General features: G+C 41.9%; 2 protein-coding genes and 1 non-coding gene across 4 annotated transcripts; 2 read left to right on the top strand and 1 right to left on the bottom strand.

Annotated features, from left to right (window-relative positions):
• Positions 1 to 1624: 1624 nt before the first annotated feature.
• Positions 1625 to 10910, top strand: map3k12 (mitogen-activated protein kinase kinase kinase 12). The gene is made up of 13 exons (XM_055223309.1): positions 1625 to 2075; positions 2971 to 3154; positions 3577 to 3768; positions 4309 to 4467; positions 4574 to 4732; positions 5380 to 5488; positions 5741 to 5850; positions 6436 to 6552; positions 7169 to 7300; positions 7434 to 8148; positions 8218 to 8285; positions 9108 to 9393; positions 10761 to 10910. Exons 1-13 carry the CDS (start codon positions 1625 to 1627, stop codon positions 10908 to 10910), a joined length of 2832 nt encoding a protein of 943 aa, XP_055079284.1.
• On the top strand, positions 10397 to 10469 carry trnak-cuu (transfer RNA lysine (anticodon CUU)). The gene has a single exon. It is a non-coding gene; the product is annotated as a tRNA-Lys (tRNA).
• A 1941-nt stretch (positions 10911 to 12851) lies between the features above and the next one.
• Positions 12852 to 19672, bottom strand: pcbp2 (poly(rC) binding protein 2). 2 transcript variants are annotated; one of them, XM_033969132.1, is made up of 12 exons: positions 19510 to 19672; positions 18606 to 18745; positions 18495 to 18527; positions 17944 to 18060; positions 17248 to 17379; positions 16451 to 16579; positions 15128 to 15202; positions 14876 to 14935; positions 14526 to 14598; positions 14387 to 14442; positions 14135 to 14304; positions 12852 to 13996 (listed from the first exon to the last, which is right to left on the bottom strand). In XM_033969132.1, exons 2-12 carry the CDS (start codon positions 18696 to 18698, stop codon positions 13960 to 13962), a joined length of 975 nt encoding a protein of 324 aa, XP_033825023.1. In that variant the 5' UTR covers positions 18699 to 18745; positions 19510 to 19672; the 3' UTR covers positions 12852 to 13959. The 2 variants fall into 2 exon arrangements, with proteins under 2 accessions (XP_033825023.1, XP_033825021.1); XM_033969130.2 differs by having other exon boundaries at positions 14894 to 14935.
• Positions 19673 to 20732: the final 1060 nt, after the last annotated feature.

Here is a 20732-nt window from a genome sequence, read left to right as displayed (position 1 = left end):
TTTTTTTCAGAATAGGCATAAACATCAAACATAAAATTTGTGGAAAAAAAATAAAAATAAATCAACAATATGCTAAAAATACCAGTTCCTAAACACAGCAGACTATCGCTGTTTGCACTCATATTGACATAATTATTGTACAGTTGCTAGGTCCTAATTCACGGCACTGTGATATTACAGACGTTTGTGTTTGTAAAGTTTAAATCTAAACTTCCCTCACCTCATGGACCAGTGGTATGTGTCCGTCTGTCAACAGCGCCCCCTTTAGGCGAACTTGCATTTCCGTGACGTCAATTCAGCACTGGGAAGGAGACAGCTCCCTCCCCCAAAACCCAGCGCGCTCCTCACGTTGCATGGCTCCGGTTATTGATAACACAATTTGCCCACTGGGATCTAGCCCAGAAACGTGAAACTCGTGGATCTATGGGCGCTGGATGTAGGCCTACTACACGAGAGACAACCGAGGGGCCGACGAACAAACAACGAGCTGTCCATGCCAAATACCAGGACGGAGCCCATCCTTGCACTTGACACCGCGACATCACCCGGGCAGAGAGGTATGGGACTGTCCTAGTATCCGCGTAAACCGCGCGTGGACCAGAGACCAGGCTGTGATGTGTGTCTGTTTGGTGTAATACCGCTGCCGCTGGTGCCGCTCACACTGCACCAATCAAAGCAGCGTGCTCGATCAGCCGCACAAAGTCTGATTTTTGTGACCACATAATGTCTCATAATGATGTATATTTGCGTTAATGCCTGAGCCGAGCAGCGCACAGACGCTGCGGCAGTGGAGTGGACCATACAGGACTGGACCGGGCATAGGACTCGCATTCACGTCGGCAATGATGCTGCCGAGTGTCATCGTCACATCCTCGGTTATTTAAAGATTGATCTTCCTGCGTTAGCGTGTGCGCGCGTGTGCACGGTGCGCTCGCGAGGCCCGCGCTTGTTTATTGGCCGTTTTCACGCCGCTCTCGCTCCAGCCCGTGCAGTGGTGCAGTACAGGACACGCTGCTGTGTGTGTGAACGTACCACGGTGCTTTCGGTTTATACAGTTTTCCTCCCCTCACTTCACGCACTGCCTGGTTACGCAATTTGGCGTGTTCTGCTGATGCGTCTTGATGCACGACGGACGAGCAGAAACGCCGTAAGAACAGGTGATAGTGAGGATGGGTGCACCGTGCACCCTCCAATGACTGACTCATTCATAAAGCCCTTGTAGTGAGAGGGTAATGCTCTGTCCCATTCACACTCACAAACACATGACTTATGTACACTGCATATGGAGCAGTAAACAAGCGGGACACAGCTTGCTGCACGTCAGCACCGGATAACTACTGCCTCACAGTGAATATAACGTCTTTTATTTATTTTGTCATGACTGAATTTATGTAAATTTCCATCACATTAGAGTAAGTGCAAGAGAACATTCTCATCAATGGTCCTTGAGTTAAGCAGCCGCAGTTAGATGAACTGTGAGTCCTCTTCCTGTGTGTATACGGTATGTGTATCATGCTTCTCTCATGACTGTCACTAAATCTCATGTTTGGTTGACTTCAGGTGGTCCCTTGTTGATTTGAGGTGGTCTCCGTCTGACGCCGCTCCACTCTGCACCTCTGTGTTGATGAGTGGGACTTGTCTTCATGAGCCCCGCGCCCCCTCCCCCTCCCTCTCAGGCTTCAGCTCACCCCTCTCAGAGCCCTACCGCAGACTGGACGCTGGCACACCTGCCCTCACCCCTGAGACGGACCTGACCCCCACACAGTGTGTGCTGCGCAATGTTCTGTCTATAGACACTGGGGCCCAGGGCGCCCCCGGGGGCAGCAGCCCCACCCCCAGCGATGGACCCCAGTTTGACAACAGTGTGTTGACTCTGCATGAACATGATGCGTGCCAGTGTGGAGGGGCAGAGGCGGGCCACAGTCCGGAGGCCGGCGCTGTCCGCAGGCAGTCCGAGAGTTTCAGGTTGCAGGCCGGAAGTGGAGGCTTTTTGGAGGGACTGTTCGGCTGCCTCAAACCTGTGTGGACCATGATTGGAAAGGCCTACTCCACTGAGCATAAACACAACCAGGAGGGTAAGAGATCCTTGCTTTGTTAAACTAGAGCTGGACCAGGGTTAAAGAGCTGCTGCTGTGACTTGTTACTTCTCTCAGTACAGAGAACACAGTAGGCTGTCTCCATCTGGTCTTGGGGCAGTAGACTTTGGCTGTGCACTTGTCACTCTGAGTGTGAGGAGCACAGAGACCTCAGTTCACAGAGCCCTGACTCCAGCACTGGGCTTTATAAAGAATTGATCTCAGTCAGTTCAGAGTTGATTCCTCTGAAGTGACCACTCTGTCTGTGTCACTTAGCGCCAGACTCTGTTTGATGGATCACAGGCAGAATAAGACACTTCTTTTACTAGTCCTTGTACATTTGATTAGACTGCTACAAATGTCCAAGTCCAAAAACAAGCCTTAGGTCACTGATCATGGTCACATACACCATCATGTGTGTAGTGCACTACAAACATGTTACCTTCAAACAACAATGCAGATAACAAACAAAGTTGCATAGACCTTTGAAGCCCACATAAATATTCAGTATGTTGGGAGAATGAAAGTATGAAAAAAAAACAAAAAAAACACATGGAATTGCACTGGCAACATAGTACTGCAATAAAGTTGCATTGTTGACCTTGGAATTTCACATCATAAATATTTAAGAAGTAGTACACAGAGTTGCACTGGTTACAAAGTTACACTAACTGCTGTGTTACTAATTCAGTGTAATACATACATACATTACATAATACATTTACATTTCATAAAACAAGTGTGTTTGAGTTTTACTATTGACAAACTAGCCTCCCATTTTTTAATGCATTGAGGTTTGACAACTTATTCCTAATACTTATTCTATAGACAAGGTTGCTTGATTACTTCAACGTTACTAAATAAATTAATTTATTTGTTGTTGTTGTGTGTGCAGAGTCTTGGGAGGTCCCATTTGAGGAGATCTCCGAACTGCAGTGGGTGGGCAGCGGGGCGCAGGGGGCTGTGTTTTTGGGGAAGTTTCACGGAGAAGAGGTGGCTGTAAAGAAAGTGCGGGACATAAAGGAGACCGAGATCAAGCACCTGCGCAAACTCAAGCACCCCAATATCATCACATTCAAGTAAGGACCCTCACTGTGCCTCTAGGGCCATTCAGTCAACAAGGCAATCAGTGTGGGATGTAACTAAACCCAAATCTCACACTATGGTAAATTTACTGTTATGTTGATCTGTTGTCATGGAAACAAGCAAGTAATGTCACAATGCCAAGTTATTGGTCAAATCTGTGGAGAGGTGACTGTGTTCATAGTAAGCATGCATGTCAAGATAATGTGCATACAAATATCTGTAAGTGAAGATAGAAAAAACAATTCAAGGACATGCAAGTAGTCCCTCCCATAACAAAAGTGACATGGTGTACCTTTAATATAGTCATTCATAATGTATAATGTTACTTTTCTAATTGTAATATCACATCATTTCCTGTATTAATCCATCCTTTGTCATCTGTATTTCTATCAGTGACAGCTTTGTTTGTTTTTAGGGGTGTGTGCACGCAGGCTCCATGTTACTGTATCCTGATGGAGTACTGTGCCCAAGGGCAGCTGTACGAGGTGCTCCGGGCGGGACGAAAGATCACCCCGTCCCTCCTGGTGGACTGGTCCATGGGCATTGCAGGAGGAATGAACTACTTACACCTACACAAGATTATCCACCGAGACCTCAAGTCACCCAAGTGAGATCATAAATATGCACACAGTTAATCCTGGATTAGTCTTTTTTTTTTTTTTTTTAAACCAATACCACATGTCTGACTTTACTTTCAGCATGTTAGAAAAGTATCCAAAATTTCCTGGATCCCCTACCTCTAGAAAACCAAACTGCTTCACACCCAAATCCAAGAAAGCAGGTTTTTCTGATCATTTGTAGCATTTTTAGCATTGAAAAACATCAGTACTTGAATAAACCTCCCCACAAAAAGTTACATAGTGCATATTGAAACAGTCTTAACTGGAATTAAACATGGACCAAATCAGGACTATATCAGGACTTAACTGCGCTGAAACAAACCAGGACTTAGAAAATGGTATGTTACATCAAATGGGAGAACAATCTAGCCCAGATCAGAATTAAACATGGACTAAACCAGGACTAAACAGGTCTTAATTCCCCTTAATTATCCCCTCTAGAATCCCACTACATCCCATCAGACAGAACTACAACATTTTGAAAACCTCTGTCTTAGAAAAAAAGCATAAATTGTCTGTTTTTGCAGCATGTTGATAACGCACGACGATCTGGTGAAGATTTCTGATTTTGGCACTTCGAAAGAGCTGAGCGACAAAAGTACAAAAATGTCATTTGCTGGCACTGTGGCTTGGATGGCCCCAGAAGTAATAAGGAACGAGCCAGTCTCTGAAAAAGTGGACATTTGGTGAGTCAAATCATCACGACTCAAACAATATCTCTTTTTATTTGCTTGGCTTGTATCATGACTTTATTACCTGTGTTGTATTCACTTTTTGGTTTCATTTTTGCAGGTCGTTTGGAGTGGTTCTATGGGAGATGTTGACAGGGGAGATTCCTTATAAAGACGTGGACTCTTCAGCGATCATTTGGGGAGTGGGAAACAACAGTCTGCAGCTGCCTGTCCCTGAAAGCTGCCCAGATGGTTTTAAGATCCTACTCAGACAATGCTGGTGAGTACAAATTATATATCTGACTATAAAAAGATGATGTTTTGTTTCAGATTACCGGCCTTGTCCACATGAAATTAAAACTGACATGAAGTTCAATGTCTTCTCTGTTAGTATAAATAAAGAAAAGTTAGATTATCTTTTCTTTTTTCAACCCCAAAGACAGGATTATTGTCAGTTGAACAATCAAGAAGCCATGTTAAGCTATAAGATTGATAAGGCAAATGAGCGGAGCATATTCCTGACAAAAAACATTCAGTATTTGTGGAGCAAAAACTGTGAATCTGGCCACAAATGTAAAATGTCAAATGCGATGTGTTTACTTTTATGTGGTATAATCAGTATAATGGTTTAATTATAGCAACCCCAGGGTCAATTCATTCCATTTAGTTTTTGGAAAGAGATCACAAAAAGAGGAGAAATGGTTAAATAGTACAACTTTTGGACATCTGTATGCTGAGTATGCTTGTACTGTAAGATCATCATTTTATATTGTATAAGAGCTCAATGGTTATCGCTCTTGCCAAGAATGTCCTATATCAGAATTACAGGAACATTTGATTATGTTTTCATCCGAGAGTATGAAATAATCTTATTCTATTCCGTTTTCCCTCCATTGTTACATTTATGTTTATTGTTCAAATTTGCAGGAATTGTAAACCCAGGAACAGACCCTCTTTCCGTCAGATCCTTCTTCACTTGGACATAGCATCTGCTGATGTTTTGTCCACACCTCAAGAGACCTATTTCAAGTCTCAGGTATATAACGTGTGCATTTAAAATCACTATGGTTACAGTGTTTTATGTGTTCATAGTAAACAACATAATGCACAGAATAATCCCAACATCTCCTAAATCAGGTGGTTGCATCTCTAAACCAAACTATGACACGATATCAGTTTGTTTTAGAATTTGCTCTGCCTAAATAAGCCTGTGGTGGGTTCAGGCTGTGCATTGGGCACTATAGATTATGCACAGAAGGCCATGTTAACAGAAGTGTGCTTTGAACAGGCCGAATGGAGGGAAGAAGTGAAGCAGCACTTTGAGAAAATTAAATCGGAGGGCACTTGTCTTCACCGACTGGACGAGGAGCTGATCAACCGCCGAAGAGAAGAGCTCAGGTCTGAAATCAAGACCACAGTATAGTATAGAAAGACTGTTCATATCGACCATAGACTGTATATATAAATGGACACAGCTAACTTGCTAGGCGCCACGTTCCAAATAGGAAGTAATCACGGGCGTGCTTCCAGCTCCATCGGCTCCAATTTACTTTACACTGAAAAATTGTCGCCCCTCTCTCTGTGACTTTATTGAATTTTATGTTGCTAAGTGTCTGTAAATCAAGATATGACAGACAAATCATGCGGCTTCTTTGCCCGAGGTCGCTCCTGCTAGCGTTAGCAACAGGTTTGACTGACAGCGTTGCTAAGTGTCTGCCTGGTGCTAAACCAGCGGGGTGGGAAGGGGTGTTACCTTCAACAGCCTCGCTCCGGATTGGCTCTTTGGTTGCTATGATAATCACGGTCTGAATTCTAAATGTGAAAATCGGCTCCAAATTGGCCCCTTTAACTACTAGGCTTGATGAGCTTCATTTGCCTGGAGCTGAACACTATGGGTGACGTCACACTCACTCAGTCCATTTCTTTATACAGTCGATGTATTGGACCCATAGGGCACATTGCAATAACAGTATCTAACTGCAGACATGCCCTGGACATCCGCGAGCACTACGAGAGGAAACTGGAGAGAGCAAACAACCTGTATATGGAGCTGAGTGCAGTCATGCTACAGCTAGAGCTCAAAGAGAAGGAACTGCAGAGGTAACATCATCATCATCATCATCATCACCATCACCATCATCATCATCATCATCACCATCATCAGTACAGGGGCTCGGGGTCAAATGGCTATTGCTGTAGAATTAAGTGAAGTAGCCCAAGAGTTGCAAGTCAAGTCTAACTTTATTTCTATAGCACATTTAAAAACAACCAGAGTTGACTAAAGTGCTGAACAGGCCATAGTAAAACAGTCACTAAAATATTTCAATAAAAATTCAAAAAGTTAAAACAACATCAGTCAATAAAGAGAGTGAACATTACCAAGAAAGGTGCTTGCTTAAGCACTTGTCTTTTCCAAGAAAGGGCATAACACTGTAGTTCCAATGCAGGAGAAGTGTATTTACCATCAGTACAGGACTAATGCAGGAGCTGGAGTAGTATTGTTTATTCATCTCTGGGTATGCTTATGTTGCAGTTAGTATTATACCTCTGATGATGTAGACCAACATAATGAGGACTGAGCAGGCAGTGTCCTTGACATGGCACCACAGCGCACTTTCTCTACCAGCTATTTACTGTTTCTAATGATTTTCTGGTTGAGGGGTAGAGGTTATAGAAAAAAAGTGTAGTTACAGGATCAAATCTGTGTGTTTTGCAGAAGAGAACAGTCTTTGGACAAGAAGTATCCAGGTTTGTTCAAACATCACAGCTCGAGACAGAGCTCCACTAACTCCATGGACAAACTCATCAAGAAGAGGAACGTCCCTCAGAAACTGCCGTCAGGAAAGAGGTGAGCCATGTCAGCAGTTTTATTCATGGGGCCTAAGTACGTTACAGTGACGCCAACGCTGATTGTTATGGTTTAAGAAAACTGTTGAATAAATAGAGTGACCACTGTGACTATTTTTTCCATCATGTTGTAGGCCTGACATTCTGAAATCGGAGGTGATCATTCCTAAAATGGACTCCTCTGTGATGCAAGTGACAATCCCCACATGTCAGAACAGGACGTCTCCAAACCGCTCAAGGAGAGTAAAGACTCGGCACCGTAAGCCTGGTAAAGGGAGCAGCGGAGACCTGGCCGGGCTGAAGGCCAGTCAGTCGTCCCCCCATCGAGATGCCTCCTCCCAGCCTGACCCCTCCAGTACCACCCCCTCTCAGCAGCTCCTGGAGCCCTCGGCCGCCCTGAGAGGCCTGAGCCACGAGCAGCAGCAGAGGCAGCTGTCCTCCTCCAGCCCTGACCTGCTCAGCACCACGCTGGAAGCCGACGCTCAGGGCAAAGGGGAGGGCTCTGGGGGGGCTTTGGAGCGCGGGGGCAGTCTGAGCGCCTCTGCGGGGCTGGGGGGCTCAGAGCTGGGGGCTTCTGGTCTGGATGACCTGACAGAGACACCTCCACGCAGTGACACGCCCAGTGAAGACCCCTCTTTCCCCTTCTCCAGCAGCCCCGACTCTCCATGTGGGAGGGGGGCCGGAGGGGGGCGGGGGTCGCTAGGATCCCCACGACTACCTCACGACGGAGAAGACAAGGAGGAAGGTGCTGGCTCTGTGCGGATACCACGAGGAGCGTCGGGGGGCATAGGGAGTCAGCACCTCACCCCTTCAGCCATCCTGTACAGGGCCGCCATCACACGCAAACAGGTACAAGCATTAACAGTATCTAACAACACAGAGCACAGAGCACACAGAGATGACTGCTTTCTCACACAGAGGCGTGGAGTGTCATCAGAAGAGGAGGAGGGTGAAGTTGACAGTGAGGTTGAGTTGCCACGGAGACGGTGAGTAACTTGCTGTCCTTTTGTCACTGCTTTATTCTTTCACTCATTTTCTTAGCTTGAACCTCCATGAGGCTGCTAGCGCTGTGGACTTTGTGGTTATGTTAAATACTATACTATACAATTAAATCTATTGTTTTTAGTTAGTCAGAATAATGGAATGGCTTTTTGACCTAACATGCTGATTACTACATCAAACAGCGCTATAGTGTTTGAGATTGGAGCTTGTGAGGTTGTGAAGTGGTTGGATAAATAAAGCAGAATAATGGTCACCGTAAAATTAATGATCTGGTTAAATGCTTTTGTCTTGTGGTCTTTGCTTTTGAAAACAGTGCATTATTGTATGTATACTGATACTGATACAGATCAATCCGTGGGTCGAGAATGATAAAAATTAGGCCCATTGTCGTAGGGATTGAACATTTAAAACCAAATACTATATATTCTGAATGGGAAAAACTAATAGTCCTCAAAATGTGGCATAAAACAAGAAGTGTAAACCCATGAATACAGGAATACTGCCCCCTGCCCCCGTCTAGTAGTATATATTCATAAAATATATTGTTTTAAGTATAATAATTAATGAGGAATAAATATTTTTGCAGTAGACTAGTTAAAACCAGGCTTTGTGTCCTAACATTTTTACATTGCATTGTCTTGTAATGTTTGAGACTGGAGCTGGTAAAAATACTACTGTATTGAAATGAATATTGTGACATGTTTTCATTTGGATTTGACCGAGAATAATACCATTCATAAAAGAACATATAAGGTACTCCATCATTCTATTGTGTCTAATGTTTTCCCTCCTGCAAACCCGCGCAGACGTCCCACCAGTATCACCAAGTGCCAGTCCGTGTCCACGTTCAGCTCGGAGAACCTGTCTGTTTCGGATGGGGAGGAGGGTCACACCACGGACCATTCCCACAGCGGCACTCCGGATGTGGTCAGCACCAACACAGACGACAGGCTGGACGACCGCAGCGATGACCTCCTCTCCCAAGGCTCCGAGATTCCCGCCGACAACACGGATGGACTGTCGGAGCGAGAGGGCGCGGTGGGAACTGCCAAAGCAGTGCTGGACCTGGGGCAGACTTCAAATGAGGTCAGTGTTTTGGGGTTGGTCATGCTGAACTGACACAGGCAAAAGGCAACGTGAGCTCAAAGTATTCATAGGTAAAAACAGTCAACCAAACGCACAGAAAAACAATAGAGGCAGCTGCAGCTCTAATGGAGGAAGCTTTATCCTACTGACCTGAAAGTTGGCGGTGCAATCCCAGCTACTAGAATGCATGTTAACATTGTGTCCTTGGGCAAGACATCACACTCATCTTGAATTGTCTGTATCCAATGGTGTATTCAAATGAGGCGTGAATGTTAAAGAGTCCATGTTATGCTCTTTCTGATCAGTTATAATGTTGTTTCCTCATCACAAACATACCTGGAGTTGTATTTTGTCTCATTTGCATATTTATGTTGTTATGGTGTTTTCTTCTCTCAAACCGAAAACACTCTGTTCCACCTTGTGATGTCATGTGGTGATACAGGAAGTGCTCCACTGTGTTTTTAAACTCCAGCTTCACTAGAATCATTTGCATTATTTCAGACCTGGTCTCTACTAAACAAAGTTACAAGGTAGATGTTAACTTGAAAACTACCACTTCATGACATCACAAGGTGGAACAGAGCATTTTGAGCTTTGGAGATGTAGACAGACTAATAATAAAGGATTACTCACATTACTAACATGTATGGATGAAACAAAACACAACTCCAGGTATGTTTTTGATGAGGTATTTATATATTTTATATATATTTTATATATTTTAACTTGACTTAAAGCTCACAATAATCAGTTTTGTGTAATATAGGACCTTTAAACTGTAAGTGGTGTTGCTTCATGATAAGGTTTTTAAATACAAAATTACAGTAAATAAAAAACAATGTTGTCCACTGACAGTTTGCTTAAGAATATCAGGTAAAACTGGCTTCACTTGGATTACTGGTGCTCTATACATGATCAATATATGTTATGTTACAGAAATTATTAGATGAAAACATTAAAAAATCCAACTTTATGAGCAATATAATGTGATGAGCCCTGATCTACAGAAGCCCGGCTAGCTCAGTCGGTAGAGCATGAGACTCTTAATCTCAGGGTCGTGGGTTCGAGCCCCACGTTGGGCGCAGAGTTTTTTGAGCAAGGCATCTTCAGTACTTGTGGTTTCTCAGTTCTCAATGTGTAGAAAAAGCTGTATATGAAATGTGCCTTGAAGGTGGAAAAGCACTATACAAAAATGTGGAAATTTAACCATCTATCAATCAAAATGACAAGTAATAGTGTGATGTTGAAAGACTGATTGTAAATGAGTAAAGTACAGAGAGGACAAAGTTTATGAAGGATGGAAATGAAGTATAAGCAGGTGCAGTACAACTAATAAAACAAAGATTTAACCTGTTGCCCTTGTTTCCATGTAGAGATTATGTGACGACTCTGACTGCGACAGCGCTGAGTTGGACCAGTCCGGCAGTGGTGAGCCCAGCCGTCCCCCGAGCGCCGGAGCCTGGTCCTCCCCCTCCCAACCACAGGGCTACCAGACCCCCCACACCGCCCCCGGACCCCCATAAGGACCCCCATAAGGACCCCCCCTTCCCCCATAAGGACCCCCATAGCTCTGTATCCCCAACAGAGACTCGTGCTGCCCTAGAGAAGAACCAACAATGTTACACCAAACAACCTGTGCAGGACTGAACTGTTGCCACGACGATTTTATGAAACACTAACTATAAGAAGCCAAACGAAATGTTCTCCTCTCCTCTCTCTCCTCCTCATAGATATTTGGCAGCTTGTAACATCACATGTCACGTGTCATTTACCGTCACTAGGGTCAGTTTTGCCAGAGCTGTTACCATGTAGTTGGATAAAGCGGAACTTTAATGCTCATCCGATGTTTCCATATGGATATTTACTGCAGTTACAAATGAGTTGGCATTGAAAGAGCATAACAGAAAACATGGTAACTGAATCTGCTGCTCGACTTTGGCAAAAAACCCATTTCATTGACGCACGCACAAACTTTACACTTTAGTCCTTTAAAAACACTAACCCTCACAATGAAGTATCCTGAGTACTTCACCACTAATGCATCAAATACTAATGAATAATAATGTAAATACTCATTCCATACCACATGACAAATATGTAACTTTATTTTATTTGTATAGTATATAAGACTAAACGGTATGCAGCCCCTGTGAACAAATGCATGATATAAATGTTTATAATTTACGGTTCAGATGTGTCCGTTTTATATTTTGTGAGAGTTTACACTTTTTTAAATCCTGAAAGTATTCTGTTATTTTTGATTTTGTTAATAATAAATGTTGACACTGAAAAAAATCTAAATATATATATGGGAATGAAAACTACACCAAGTGTCATAATGCATATTTAGATGGTCTTGGTAAGCTTCTACCTAGGAATAAAACACACATAGGTTTTTATAGAGTTTATCTGATGTAAACAGGAAACTTGGGGTTCATTAAAGGTACTTGGACTACAGTAAATTCACTTACGGAGGCCTGTACCTGCAGAATGCATGTCTGATCGGGGTGCAAAAGTATCAGATGTTTAAATATATGGTGCTCCACTGATGACCCTATGTTTCCTGTGGGTGAGCTTGATAAAAACACTTTAACCCTTTAAGAGGTTAGCCAAAAGGCCTGACTAGAGCACTCTGTGGTGGTTTCAGTAGAAGAGTATAAGTATCCTTTGGGTTTGAATAGAAATGTTCTGTTTTTATACGGCATTGCACATTGTACCTGTAACATAGGAATTATATCAAAAAGCAAAAATACTATGAACAATAAATAATGTATTGGTTTAAAAAACAGTGTGATGTTTGTTTAAAAATCACAAGCCTTGTAATAGCTGCAGTTTGTGCTGTTGCTATGTCACTCAACGACAGATGGATGAGAAATAAATGACTATTTTCAACGACTTTAAGCATGTGCACAGTGTTGGAGTGTCACTTTTTTGGTTGTTTTTGTGTGAGATCCCACTCTCTCAGATGGAGTCAGTACATCTCTGTTTAACATTACCATATGGCATTATACTGTTAAAGATCAAGGCCATTCTAAAAACAGTTTTTGTCCAGTTATTTCAGTATTGATACTTGATTAAATTAGAATACTAGTTTTAGTGTTTAGTAGTACCTGGATATTGATACTGACAACCTCAATACCTTCACAGAAATGAGTGGACCTAGGTTGAAACTCGGTGTTTGATCTCATCTCAGACCTGGTATAATCCTCATTAAGCCCAGTTTAGATCTGATCATTTCTATCATTTATAGGCCTGGATAACGCAGATCCTGCTATCTTTTGTGATAGACCTGTTAGAAGAGCCATACTATGACATCATTGCTGTATAACTCCATTTCATGATGCAACTGGTCAAATATATTCCTATGATTACATTAGCATGACTTACAGCAGTGAACTCCACAGCCCTCCTAAATATAATACATCTATTAATTTATACTGTTTTGAAATAATAACCAAAGGCCATTTCAGCATTTCACATATTTTTTTTTATTTCTGCATTTCAATTCTTCAACAATTCAATTGCACCCAGATCTACAATAGTTTTGAAAACGTGCACAAAAACGTGTTTCTTCATCCTGCAAAGAATAATAAAAAATAAAATCTGACCCAAGCAAAAACAGATAGCAGGAAACTAGTGTTATTTCTATATTTCTCATTCTAGTTTATCTTAATTTAATCCTCAGCATAATATATTTATAAAGACCAATATGTTGAAGTTCTGCCCCGGTAGCATTCCCCAAACCCTGCAGTTAAAAAAAATATTTTCTCTATTTAAAACAAACATTTCAATGTTATTCTCATCATTATTGTGGTCTTGTAATTGCTGAAAAAGAAAATGCTTCCTCTCACTCGGGACCTCCGGCTGACGCGCGGCCCTCTCAAAATGATCCAATACAACAACAACACTCAAAAGTCCTGATCAATAAAAAACAAGGTGGAAACAGGAATGACACAAAACAATTACTTTGCAGATTAGAGGTGAGACAAAAATGTTGCTTAATTATTTCTCCTTAAAACTCCACCAAACACAAGTTAAATTGCCTTCAACGTGAGATTTCTACCCGCATACAACTTCAACTGGAAAAATCATACACCTGCTGGCGTCTTCCCCCAATGCCATATCCAAAAGTACAGCTCCAAATAGGTGGCAAATATCAATGCACTCTTACTGTGTAGACGTTGTGTATTAAATAAAATAAATATTTAGTTAAATGAAAGAACAGTCTATCAATGTTATTGTGAGTTTTTTCTTCATTTTTTACATTTTCTAAGAAAAATCTGACATAAAAAACATTATTTTCAGATTTTTCTAAAACTTTACCTATTATAAAGATCATACAGATATACAGCAAAATATGAGAACACAGTAGGAAGGAAATTTCTGGAAACTAAATGGAAAGTAATTTGAAATAATAAATAAATAAAATATCCATATTCTTATGCGAGGAGGATGTGATTACATGTATCCAAAGCAAAGAGAACAGTGAGTTTACTTGGTTTTTGCATTAATTGAGTGTGGGGCTTCGGTAAAAAGGAGAGGGGGGAGTCAGGTGCAGATGAGACCTCCGCGTCAGTTGGCTGCCAGTCCAGTGGCTTCTGAGGACAGCCTTAGGAACATAAACATGAGCACATTTAGAATAAAAACACAGACACAACATTCACAACAGTCATTATCACGATGATAACGGTGAAGTGAAGAAATGCACTGAACAGTATCAAGTGTCAAATGGTTCTGTCTGTTTTACCGGGCATTGATGAGGTACTCGGCCAGGCTGATGCTGGCGTGGGAGCCCGTGATGGTGACCTGGCGGTCGGTGGAGCCCTCCACTGGATTGGCGATCTTGATCTGAGCCCCTGACATCTGACGGATCTCGTTGATCTTTGCCCCTTGGCGTCCAATGATGCATCCAATGAGCTGAAAATGACAAAAATGTTGAAACAAGAGCCTTTGATTTAGCACATTAAATAAGACTACAGTCTAAAGGAGGATGACATACATCATTTGGAATGGTTAGCTCATGAGAGCCCGTCTGTGCAGAGGCATCCATCCCAGCTGAAACAACACAAAGATCTCACATGAGACTTGATCATCAGGATTACAAACTGCATCACATTCTGCTCAGAGCGTGAGCCTACCCTGGAAGCACTGGTTGCCGTGTGCAATGGGAAAGGGGCTCTGCTGCATGGCCAGCTGGTGAAGTTTGGTGAGCTGTTCCGACAAGCATCAAACAAACAGAAGGACTCATGAGCACAGTCATCTTAACACCATTAGTGCATTGTATATTGTAAATCCCTTTAAAGTGGTGTGATTATGGAAAGAATAGTGAAATGGCACGTGCTGTAGATAATTATAGAAGATTAACAATAGTGGTGTTTTAGAATGAATGCAGAAGGTAATAGAAGGTAAAAGGAAATAAAGTGAAAGGTGGTGAGATAGGAGGACATGGCTCCCCAGGACGGTAGAGCAGATATATTGGATCACTTACAGAGGGCCCTTCACTTACATCAGGCTGTGGAATGGCGTGCTGCCCTTGGACAGCGTAAGCCTGCAAGGAGAAAAGAGCACTTAACCAGGCGTGTCAGGCCACTTCAATATCCATCAAATACAACCCTTACTCAACTAAAGAACAAAACCTGGAGAGGACTGGACTACAATCGGCATTTCTAAAATAAAAAAGGTACTACCACTGTCTGCAAAAGGCCACATTAGAAACAAAACAAGTGAAAACTGTCCTCACCTGACCACCTGCGAAGATGACAGGAGAGCCTGAGGGTTTGGGTCTGTATGGGATAGTCACGCCTTTGGGTGGGGACTAAAATAACAAAAACATAGTATTTTATTACAATAAAAGTCACAACACACAAACAGCAAGAAAATAAATCCAGCAACTTAAATATATATGAGTTATTACAAATTGCAATCTAGACTGAGATCAGTCATGGGTGTCAGTCATTTCTAATAGTCATGCAGTAAAAGCATGTGGTTTGAAACGTTAATATTGAAAGATATTTGTATTGGTTTTGAATAAGGTCGTTTTCACACCTAATAGTCCAGTAGACTCGGTTCGATTCGGGACCAAAATTGAAACATTAACATTTTCAACTGGAGCGGTTTGCTTTCACACTGCTTTTTGTCAAACGAACCAAACCTTTTGAGAAGCTTGTCTAATCCTTCACATGTGGTGACGCTGTACCAAAAACCATGGAAGGAAACGAGACAAAAAAACCATGAAGAAGAAACGCCGCTCGTCTATTACATGTTATGTATTTTTATCTATTGTTGACGAAGTTTTTTTACTTTTGTCCGACACTGCACTACAGTGCGGGGGAATCCTACTGCTTTCATTTTTTCACTTATTAATTTATAAACCTCGTTGTTTTTGTGCGTGGTCACGAGTAACTGACATGTATTTTTGTCAGACCATATTTCTATGAGGGCTTTTACCTCCTCTTCACTCCACGTCTGACCACGAGCCATTTCTCCGCTCCGCTAGCTTTGCACCCGTGTTTGTTTTGGTTTTATTTACCCAGAATGCTCTGCATGTAATCCGCTTCCTGTCTTTGGAACGGCCTGTGGTCCGCTTGGCGTTCACATATGCATTCGAACCGTACCAGAGTTCACTTCAACCGGACCGAGACCTAGGTATTTTGGCGGACCAGAGTTCGCTTTTTTGGACCATATCAGAGTTCGATTGCGCATTCACACCTGACCAAACGAACCGGACTTTGTGGCCAAAAGAACTAGAGTTCGATTAAAGCGTACTAACCAGTGCTAGTGTGAATACGACCTAAGACAAAAAAAATCATGATGAATCAATGTGACAAAAACATGATTTTTTTCGCATATTGCTCAACCCTACTATTTTGCTTTAAAATATTTTTTTCTCAAAATATTTCCAAGTTCATATTACTGCTTTTAATGGTGTTAGTGGATAATTATTTCAAGACAAAAAAAGGTCAAAAATACTACTTTATAACTACAAGACAGTTATTCTAGTGCCTATAGATTTTTACATTGTGCAATTAAAAGATAAACAAATAAATGCTGTGAGTGTCTGTACCTCTAGCATGACGACACAGATCTGTTTGACACACTCGATGATGGACTGTGGGGTCCCTGCAACAGTGATGGCACGCTCTGTGGAGTTGGGCAACATGTCCCCTGCTACTTGTACCTGAGCTCCGGCCGACTGCAACAATAACACACAAATAATGTTAGACATGAGGATTTTATGGAGGGAGATACAGTAGCAGGTCTAGTTATTTTTTTCTGTCTTTCATAAGACATCCAGTCTCAAATAAAATGTTCAAATAACAACCCCAAAGTGTTCAGAAAGTGTTCCACATTATGATTTAGGGCCGTAACTACATTTAAATGAATCGTCTGTCCAGGTGCTACCATTAATTTGTTATATGATTTAAAAGGTAATATCATCCCGTTTGTAGCACCGTATGGCATCTAATTGTCCTGAGATTGGGAAGCAAAAATGGTGACATTTCTGGCAAACTACATTCATTTTGATTTATTTGCCAAAACTGTATTAAAAAAGCAAAGAAAAGAACTGGTACACTAACACACTCTAGTACCAGAATACTAAATGATAATTCAAGTAGCTTGCAGACAAACTTTCCACTGCTTTTCAGTTTTGCTATATTTGTTACACTTTGACAACACCATCTCCATCTCTAAAACAATACATGGGCAGTGAATATTGTTGGTAATTTAGGTTCAAATTTGTGGATTTTCCTTCTGAATGTTTATCATGAAAACCCCATATACGGTAACTGACACAGGAATACTGGCTCCTGCCCCATTGTAGAGATGACATCACCACATACTATAACAGTGAGCACAAACCTCGCGGATCTCCTTGATCTTGCAGCCTCCTTTCCCGATGAGAGAGCCGCACTGACTGGCCGGCACGACGAGGCGCATGGTGACGGGAGGCTTGCTGGTGGCCGTACTGTTTGACATAGAGTTGCTTATGTCCTGGAAAGACAATAAATCGCAATGTCACTGGGATCGCTTTAGGAGTTTTACAATTTTTACAATGCAGATGAGTGACTCTTGACTCTGACTTTTCAGCCAAAATAATAACTCTTTAAATATTCGGTTTCCAGGTAGGCTCGCTAAAACTAAAAAGGCCAAATAATACATTACGATAATAATTAACATTTGACTTGGTGCAATTATCTAGATAATGCACTGCAAAAAAACATATACAGTCTTTTAATAGAAACATTTAGTTGTACCTCTAGTACCTCATGGGATTCTTGTATTATTTTTTCAGTTCAGATTTCAATCTTTTCTCCAATGTTAATACTTTTTAAACATACATGACAAATCTAACCTCCATTGCAATATTTAGATGGACTAAGTAATACCTAACTGGGTATAAACCAGATTTAAACCTGCAAAAGGCCGACCACAAATGTACTGCTAAAACATCTAGGAAATCTAACTAAGCCTAAAGTGGCAAAGGATCCATAGTACAATGGGAAGGGCCCACGTGCCACAGTTTGAGAAACACTGGTGTAGGTGTTTGGTTCTTACCTCCTCTAGTTTCTCGATGATCATGGAGAAGGCTTTGAAGATGGAGGTGGTGGGCCCTGCAAGTGTTATGATCCTCTCGGGACAGTTGCCCTCTGAGATATTGATGCGAGCTCCACTCTGCAGAGAAAACAGGATACACCACATTACTCTCATTCTTATCATGTAACACACCAGTCAATGCCATTGAAACTCTAAACATGCAGCATTTCCCATTACAACAGGACTACAGTGGAACCTATAATAAAATAATCTTCAGGCTGGAATAAGTTAGCATAACCTTTCCTGTGAATCTCAAATGTAATAAATAAGATTTCACAAAAAATACTATAGAAGTAGGGCTGCAGCAACTTATCAAGCTAATCACTAATTGTCAACTAATTTAGCCTTATCTAAACTACATACATATTTCAAATCATGCCATGAGCTGACACTTTATGTCTCAAAGAGTGCAACAATTACATCAAAATGACACAGGAACATTACACTTTAAAGTTAACTTTAGTTGCAGTCTGATATGGAGGATTGCATCATGCATGTAAGCACCCTCTTACCTCCTCTCTCATCTTCTTCACCGACTCTCCTTTCTGCAAAGAAGGAATAAACATTTTAACATAAGGGCTGCAAGAGAGAAATAAATTGTTATAAGAGAAATCAAAACATACTTTGCCAATGATGCTTCCAACCTCCTTCCCATGCATAAGAAGCCTGATAGTTAAGGTGACATTAAGTCCCCCTTCAACCAGACTGGATTCCATAGTAGACACTGTACTGGCCGACGAAATAAGTCTTTGGTCACTGGTAGCTGCAATAGATCAAAAACAACCCAGATTATAATTAAAACAATAATCAACATGGCTGTGCGTAACTATCCTAGTTCTGTTTACTTTACAAAAAGTGCCAATTGCGTATTTATAGACTCCCGTTTTTCTATTGTTAACATATAAACATTAGCAGATATCGTGAATTAAAGAGCTGTACTCGTTGCGGTAATGCACGACTCACTGGCCCGAGTCCATTCATTCAGCATCAGCACAATGAGCCACTGTTTCCGAGGGGCGCCGTCTATGTGCTGGAAAAGCGGGGGAAGCGACGCACGTTTCACTTTTTAACCTTTAAGCCGTACTTTTTAATCAAAAACATCAGAGTGATATAATGTATTAACTTTGTAATCAGTAGGGTTATTCACAGAGCTTCGTGCATCCAGCTACACAGCCAAATCCTATTGTGGAAAGAGCATCACCGCTAGTCACGCAAACCAGATTTACGCCATGCGAGCTATCACAACAACTACACAATTACACAGCAAATAAACGCGAGGGGAAGTAGGGGATAAACTATTTCAATGGGCGAGGTAGATAATATAACCCCCGTACAGAATAAGTAGATAAAAATTGGTCATTCATTTCATTTGGAGTAATTTTCCATTGAGCACGCTAGCGTTCCAGGAAATAGTCGGCTCCTGAGGCCTAGAGAGCGCACTGAAGCATTATGAGTTACCCGCGTCCTTCATTGCAAAACCGAGAGCGAAAAACTAAACAAACGCATCGTTTTTGGCGGTGCTCTTACCTTCCGCGTCCCGTAGAGAGCGTTCGGGGGATGGGTAGGGTGTTAGGGTAGAAGGGGAGAGGTTCGGGAGGGAGTTTAGAGAGGACCCGGGGAAGAGGGAAGAGACACCGCTGATCGCTCGGACTCCACTCTCCTCCTGCTCCAGAATCAGCACAAAAGACAAAACACGATCAACTCTGACCCCGCAGGCCCCGCCCCCTCAACGCCTGGACACGCCCCTGCCCGCGAGCCCCCATCACCCCCGCGAGATCGCCTTTATTTACCACTTTTACTTACTGTTGTTCTTCAACTTAAAAGTGCAAAAGGCGTGTGTATTTTGATATCACATCTACGTCATTATATTTAATTGTTTTTGTATGTGTTATTCCTTTTTCTTTTTTTTTCTTTTTTTTTTTTTCCCTACAGCATTATTTTCCCTTTACAAATGTTTGATTTACCTTAGTTGTTTGTCGCAAGTTTGCAGTTGTTTTGTCCTGTGCACCTGGCGAATCATTTAGGATTTTAAATTTCCATGTTTTAATGTTTTAGCACTGACCCTTTGCGCTACGTCACACGATCTGACCAGCACTAATTTATGTAAGAAGCTGGATCCTGTGTACGCCTAGACAGCGTCAGTGGTTGGATTTTTCCATCCAAGGCTTAGAGACACATATTTTGTCTAGCTCCATTTTTTATTTCTCCTTAAATGTGCCTAATTAAATGTGCCTAATTGAGGCTTATGAAGCGCACCACAAAAGCCACGAGCCTCTTTTTAACACGGCGCCAAAAAGCAGCAAGACTTAAGTGTAACCACTAGATGGCGCCATCACGCCGCACAGTGGTCATTTTTGTACAGTAAACTGCATTACTTAAGCACATGGGCCGCTGGGAGGGATGTTATTATAGCAATATTGATGTTGATGCACCATTCAGTCCTGAAGAATATAGCCTGGGTCTATGAGTAACAGAAAAATATGATGTTACTAGGATGCAAACCCTGCTCATGTACAGGCCATTTAGACTACATCAACATCTCCCACTATTAGCCCATTTGTGTCTGTCCCTTATTCTATTGGCAAGGTCAGTAATGTGCATTATTTTGTGAATCCATTATATTTACATTAAGCCAACCTAAGTATGGACGTGTGTGAGTACAGTAGCCTCATTGCATTCTCTAATTGACACAGAAATTGCTGATATATTGTAAACTGTTAGTTAAAGGGGAGTCATGAAGATTTAACCTT

Source organism: Periophthalmus magnuspinnatus, chromosome 7, assembly GCF_009829125.3.
Source record: "Periophthalmus magnuspinnatus isolate fPerMag1 chromosome 7, fPerMag1.2.pri, whole genome shotgun sequence".
Lineage (NCBI taxonomy): Eukaryota > Metazoa > Chordata > Actinopteri > Gobiiformes > Gobiidae > Periophthalmus > Periophthalmus magnuspinnatus.
The sequence above is the reverse complement of the archived record's forward strand: the minus strand, read 5'-3'. Positions and strand labels throughout refer to the sequence as shown.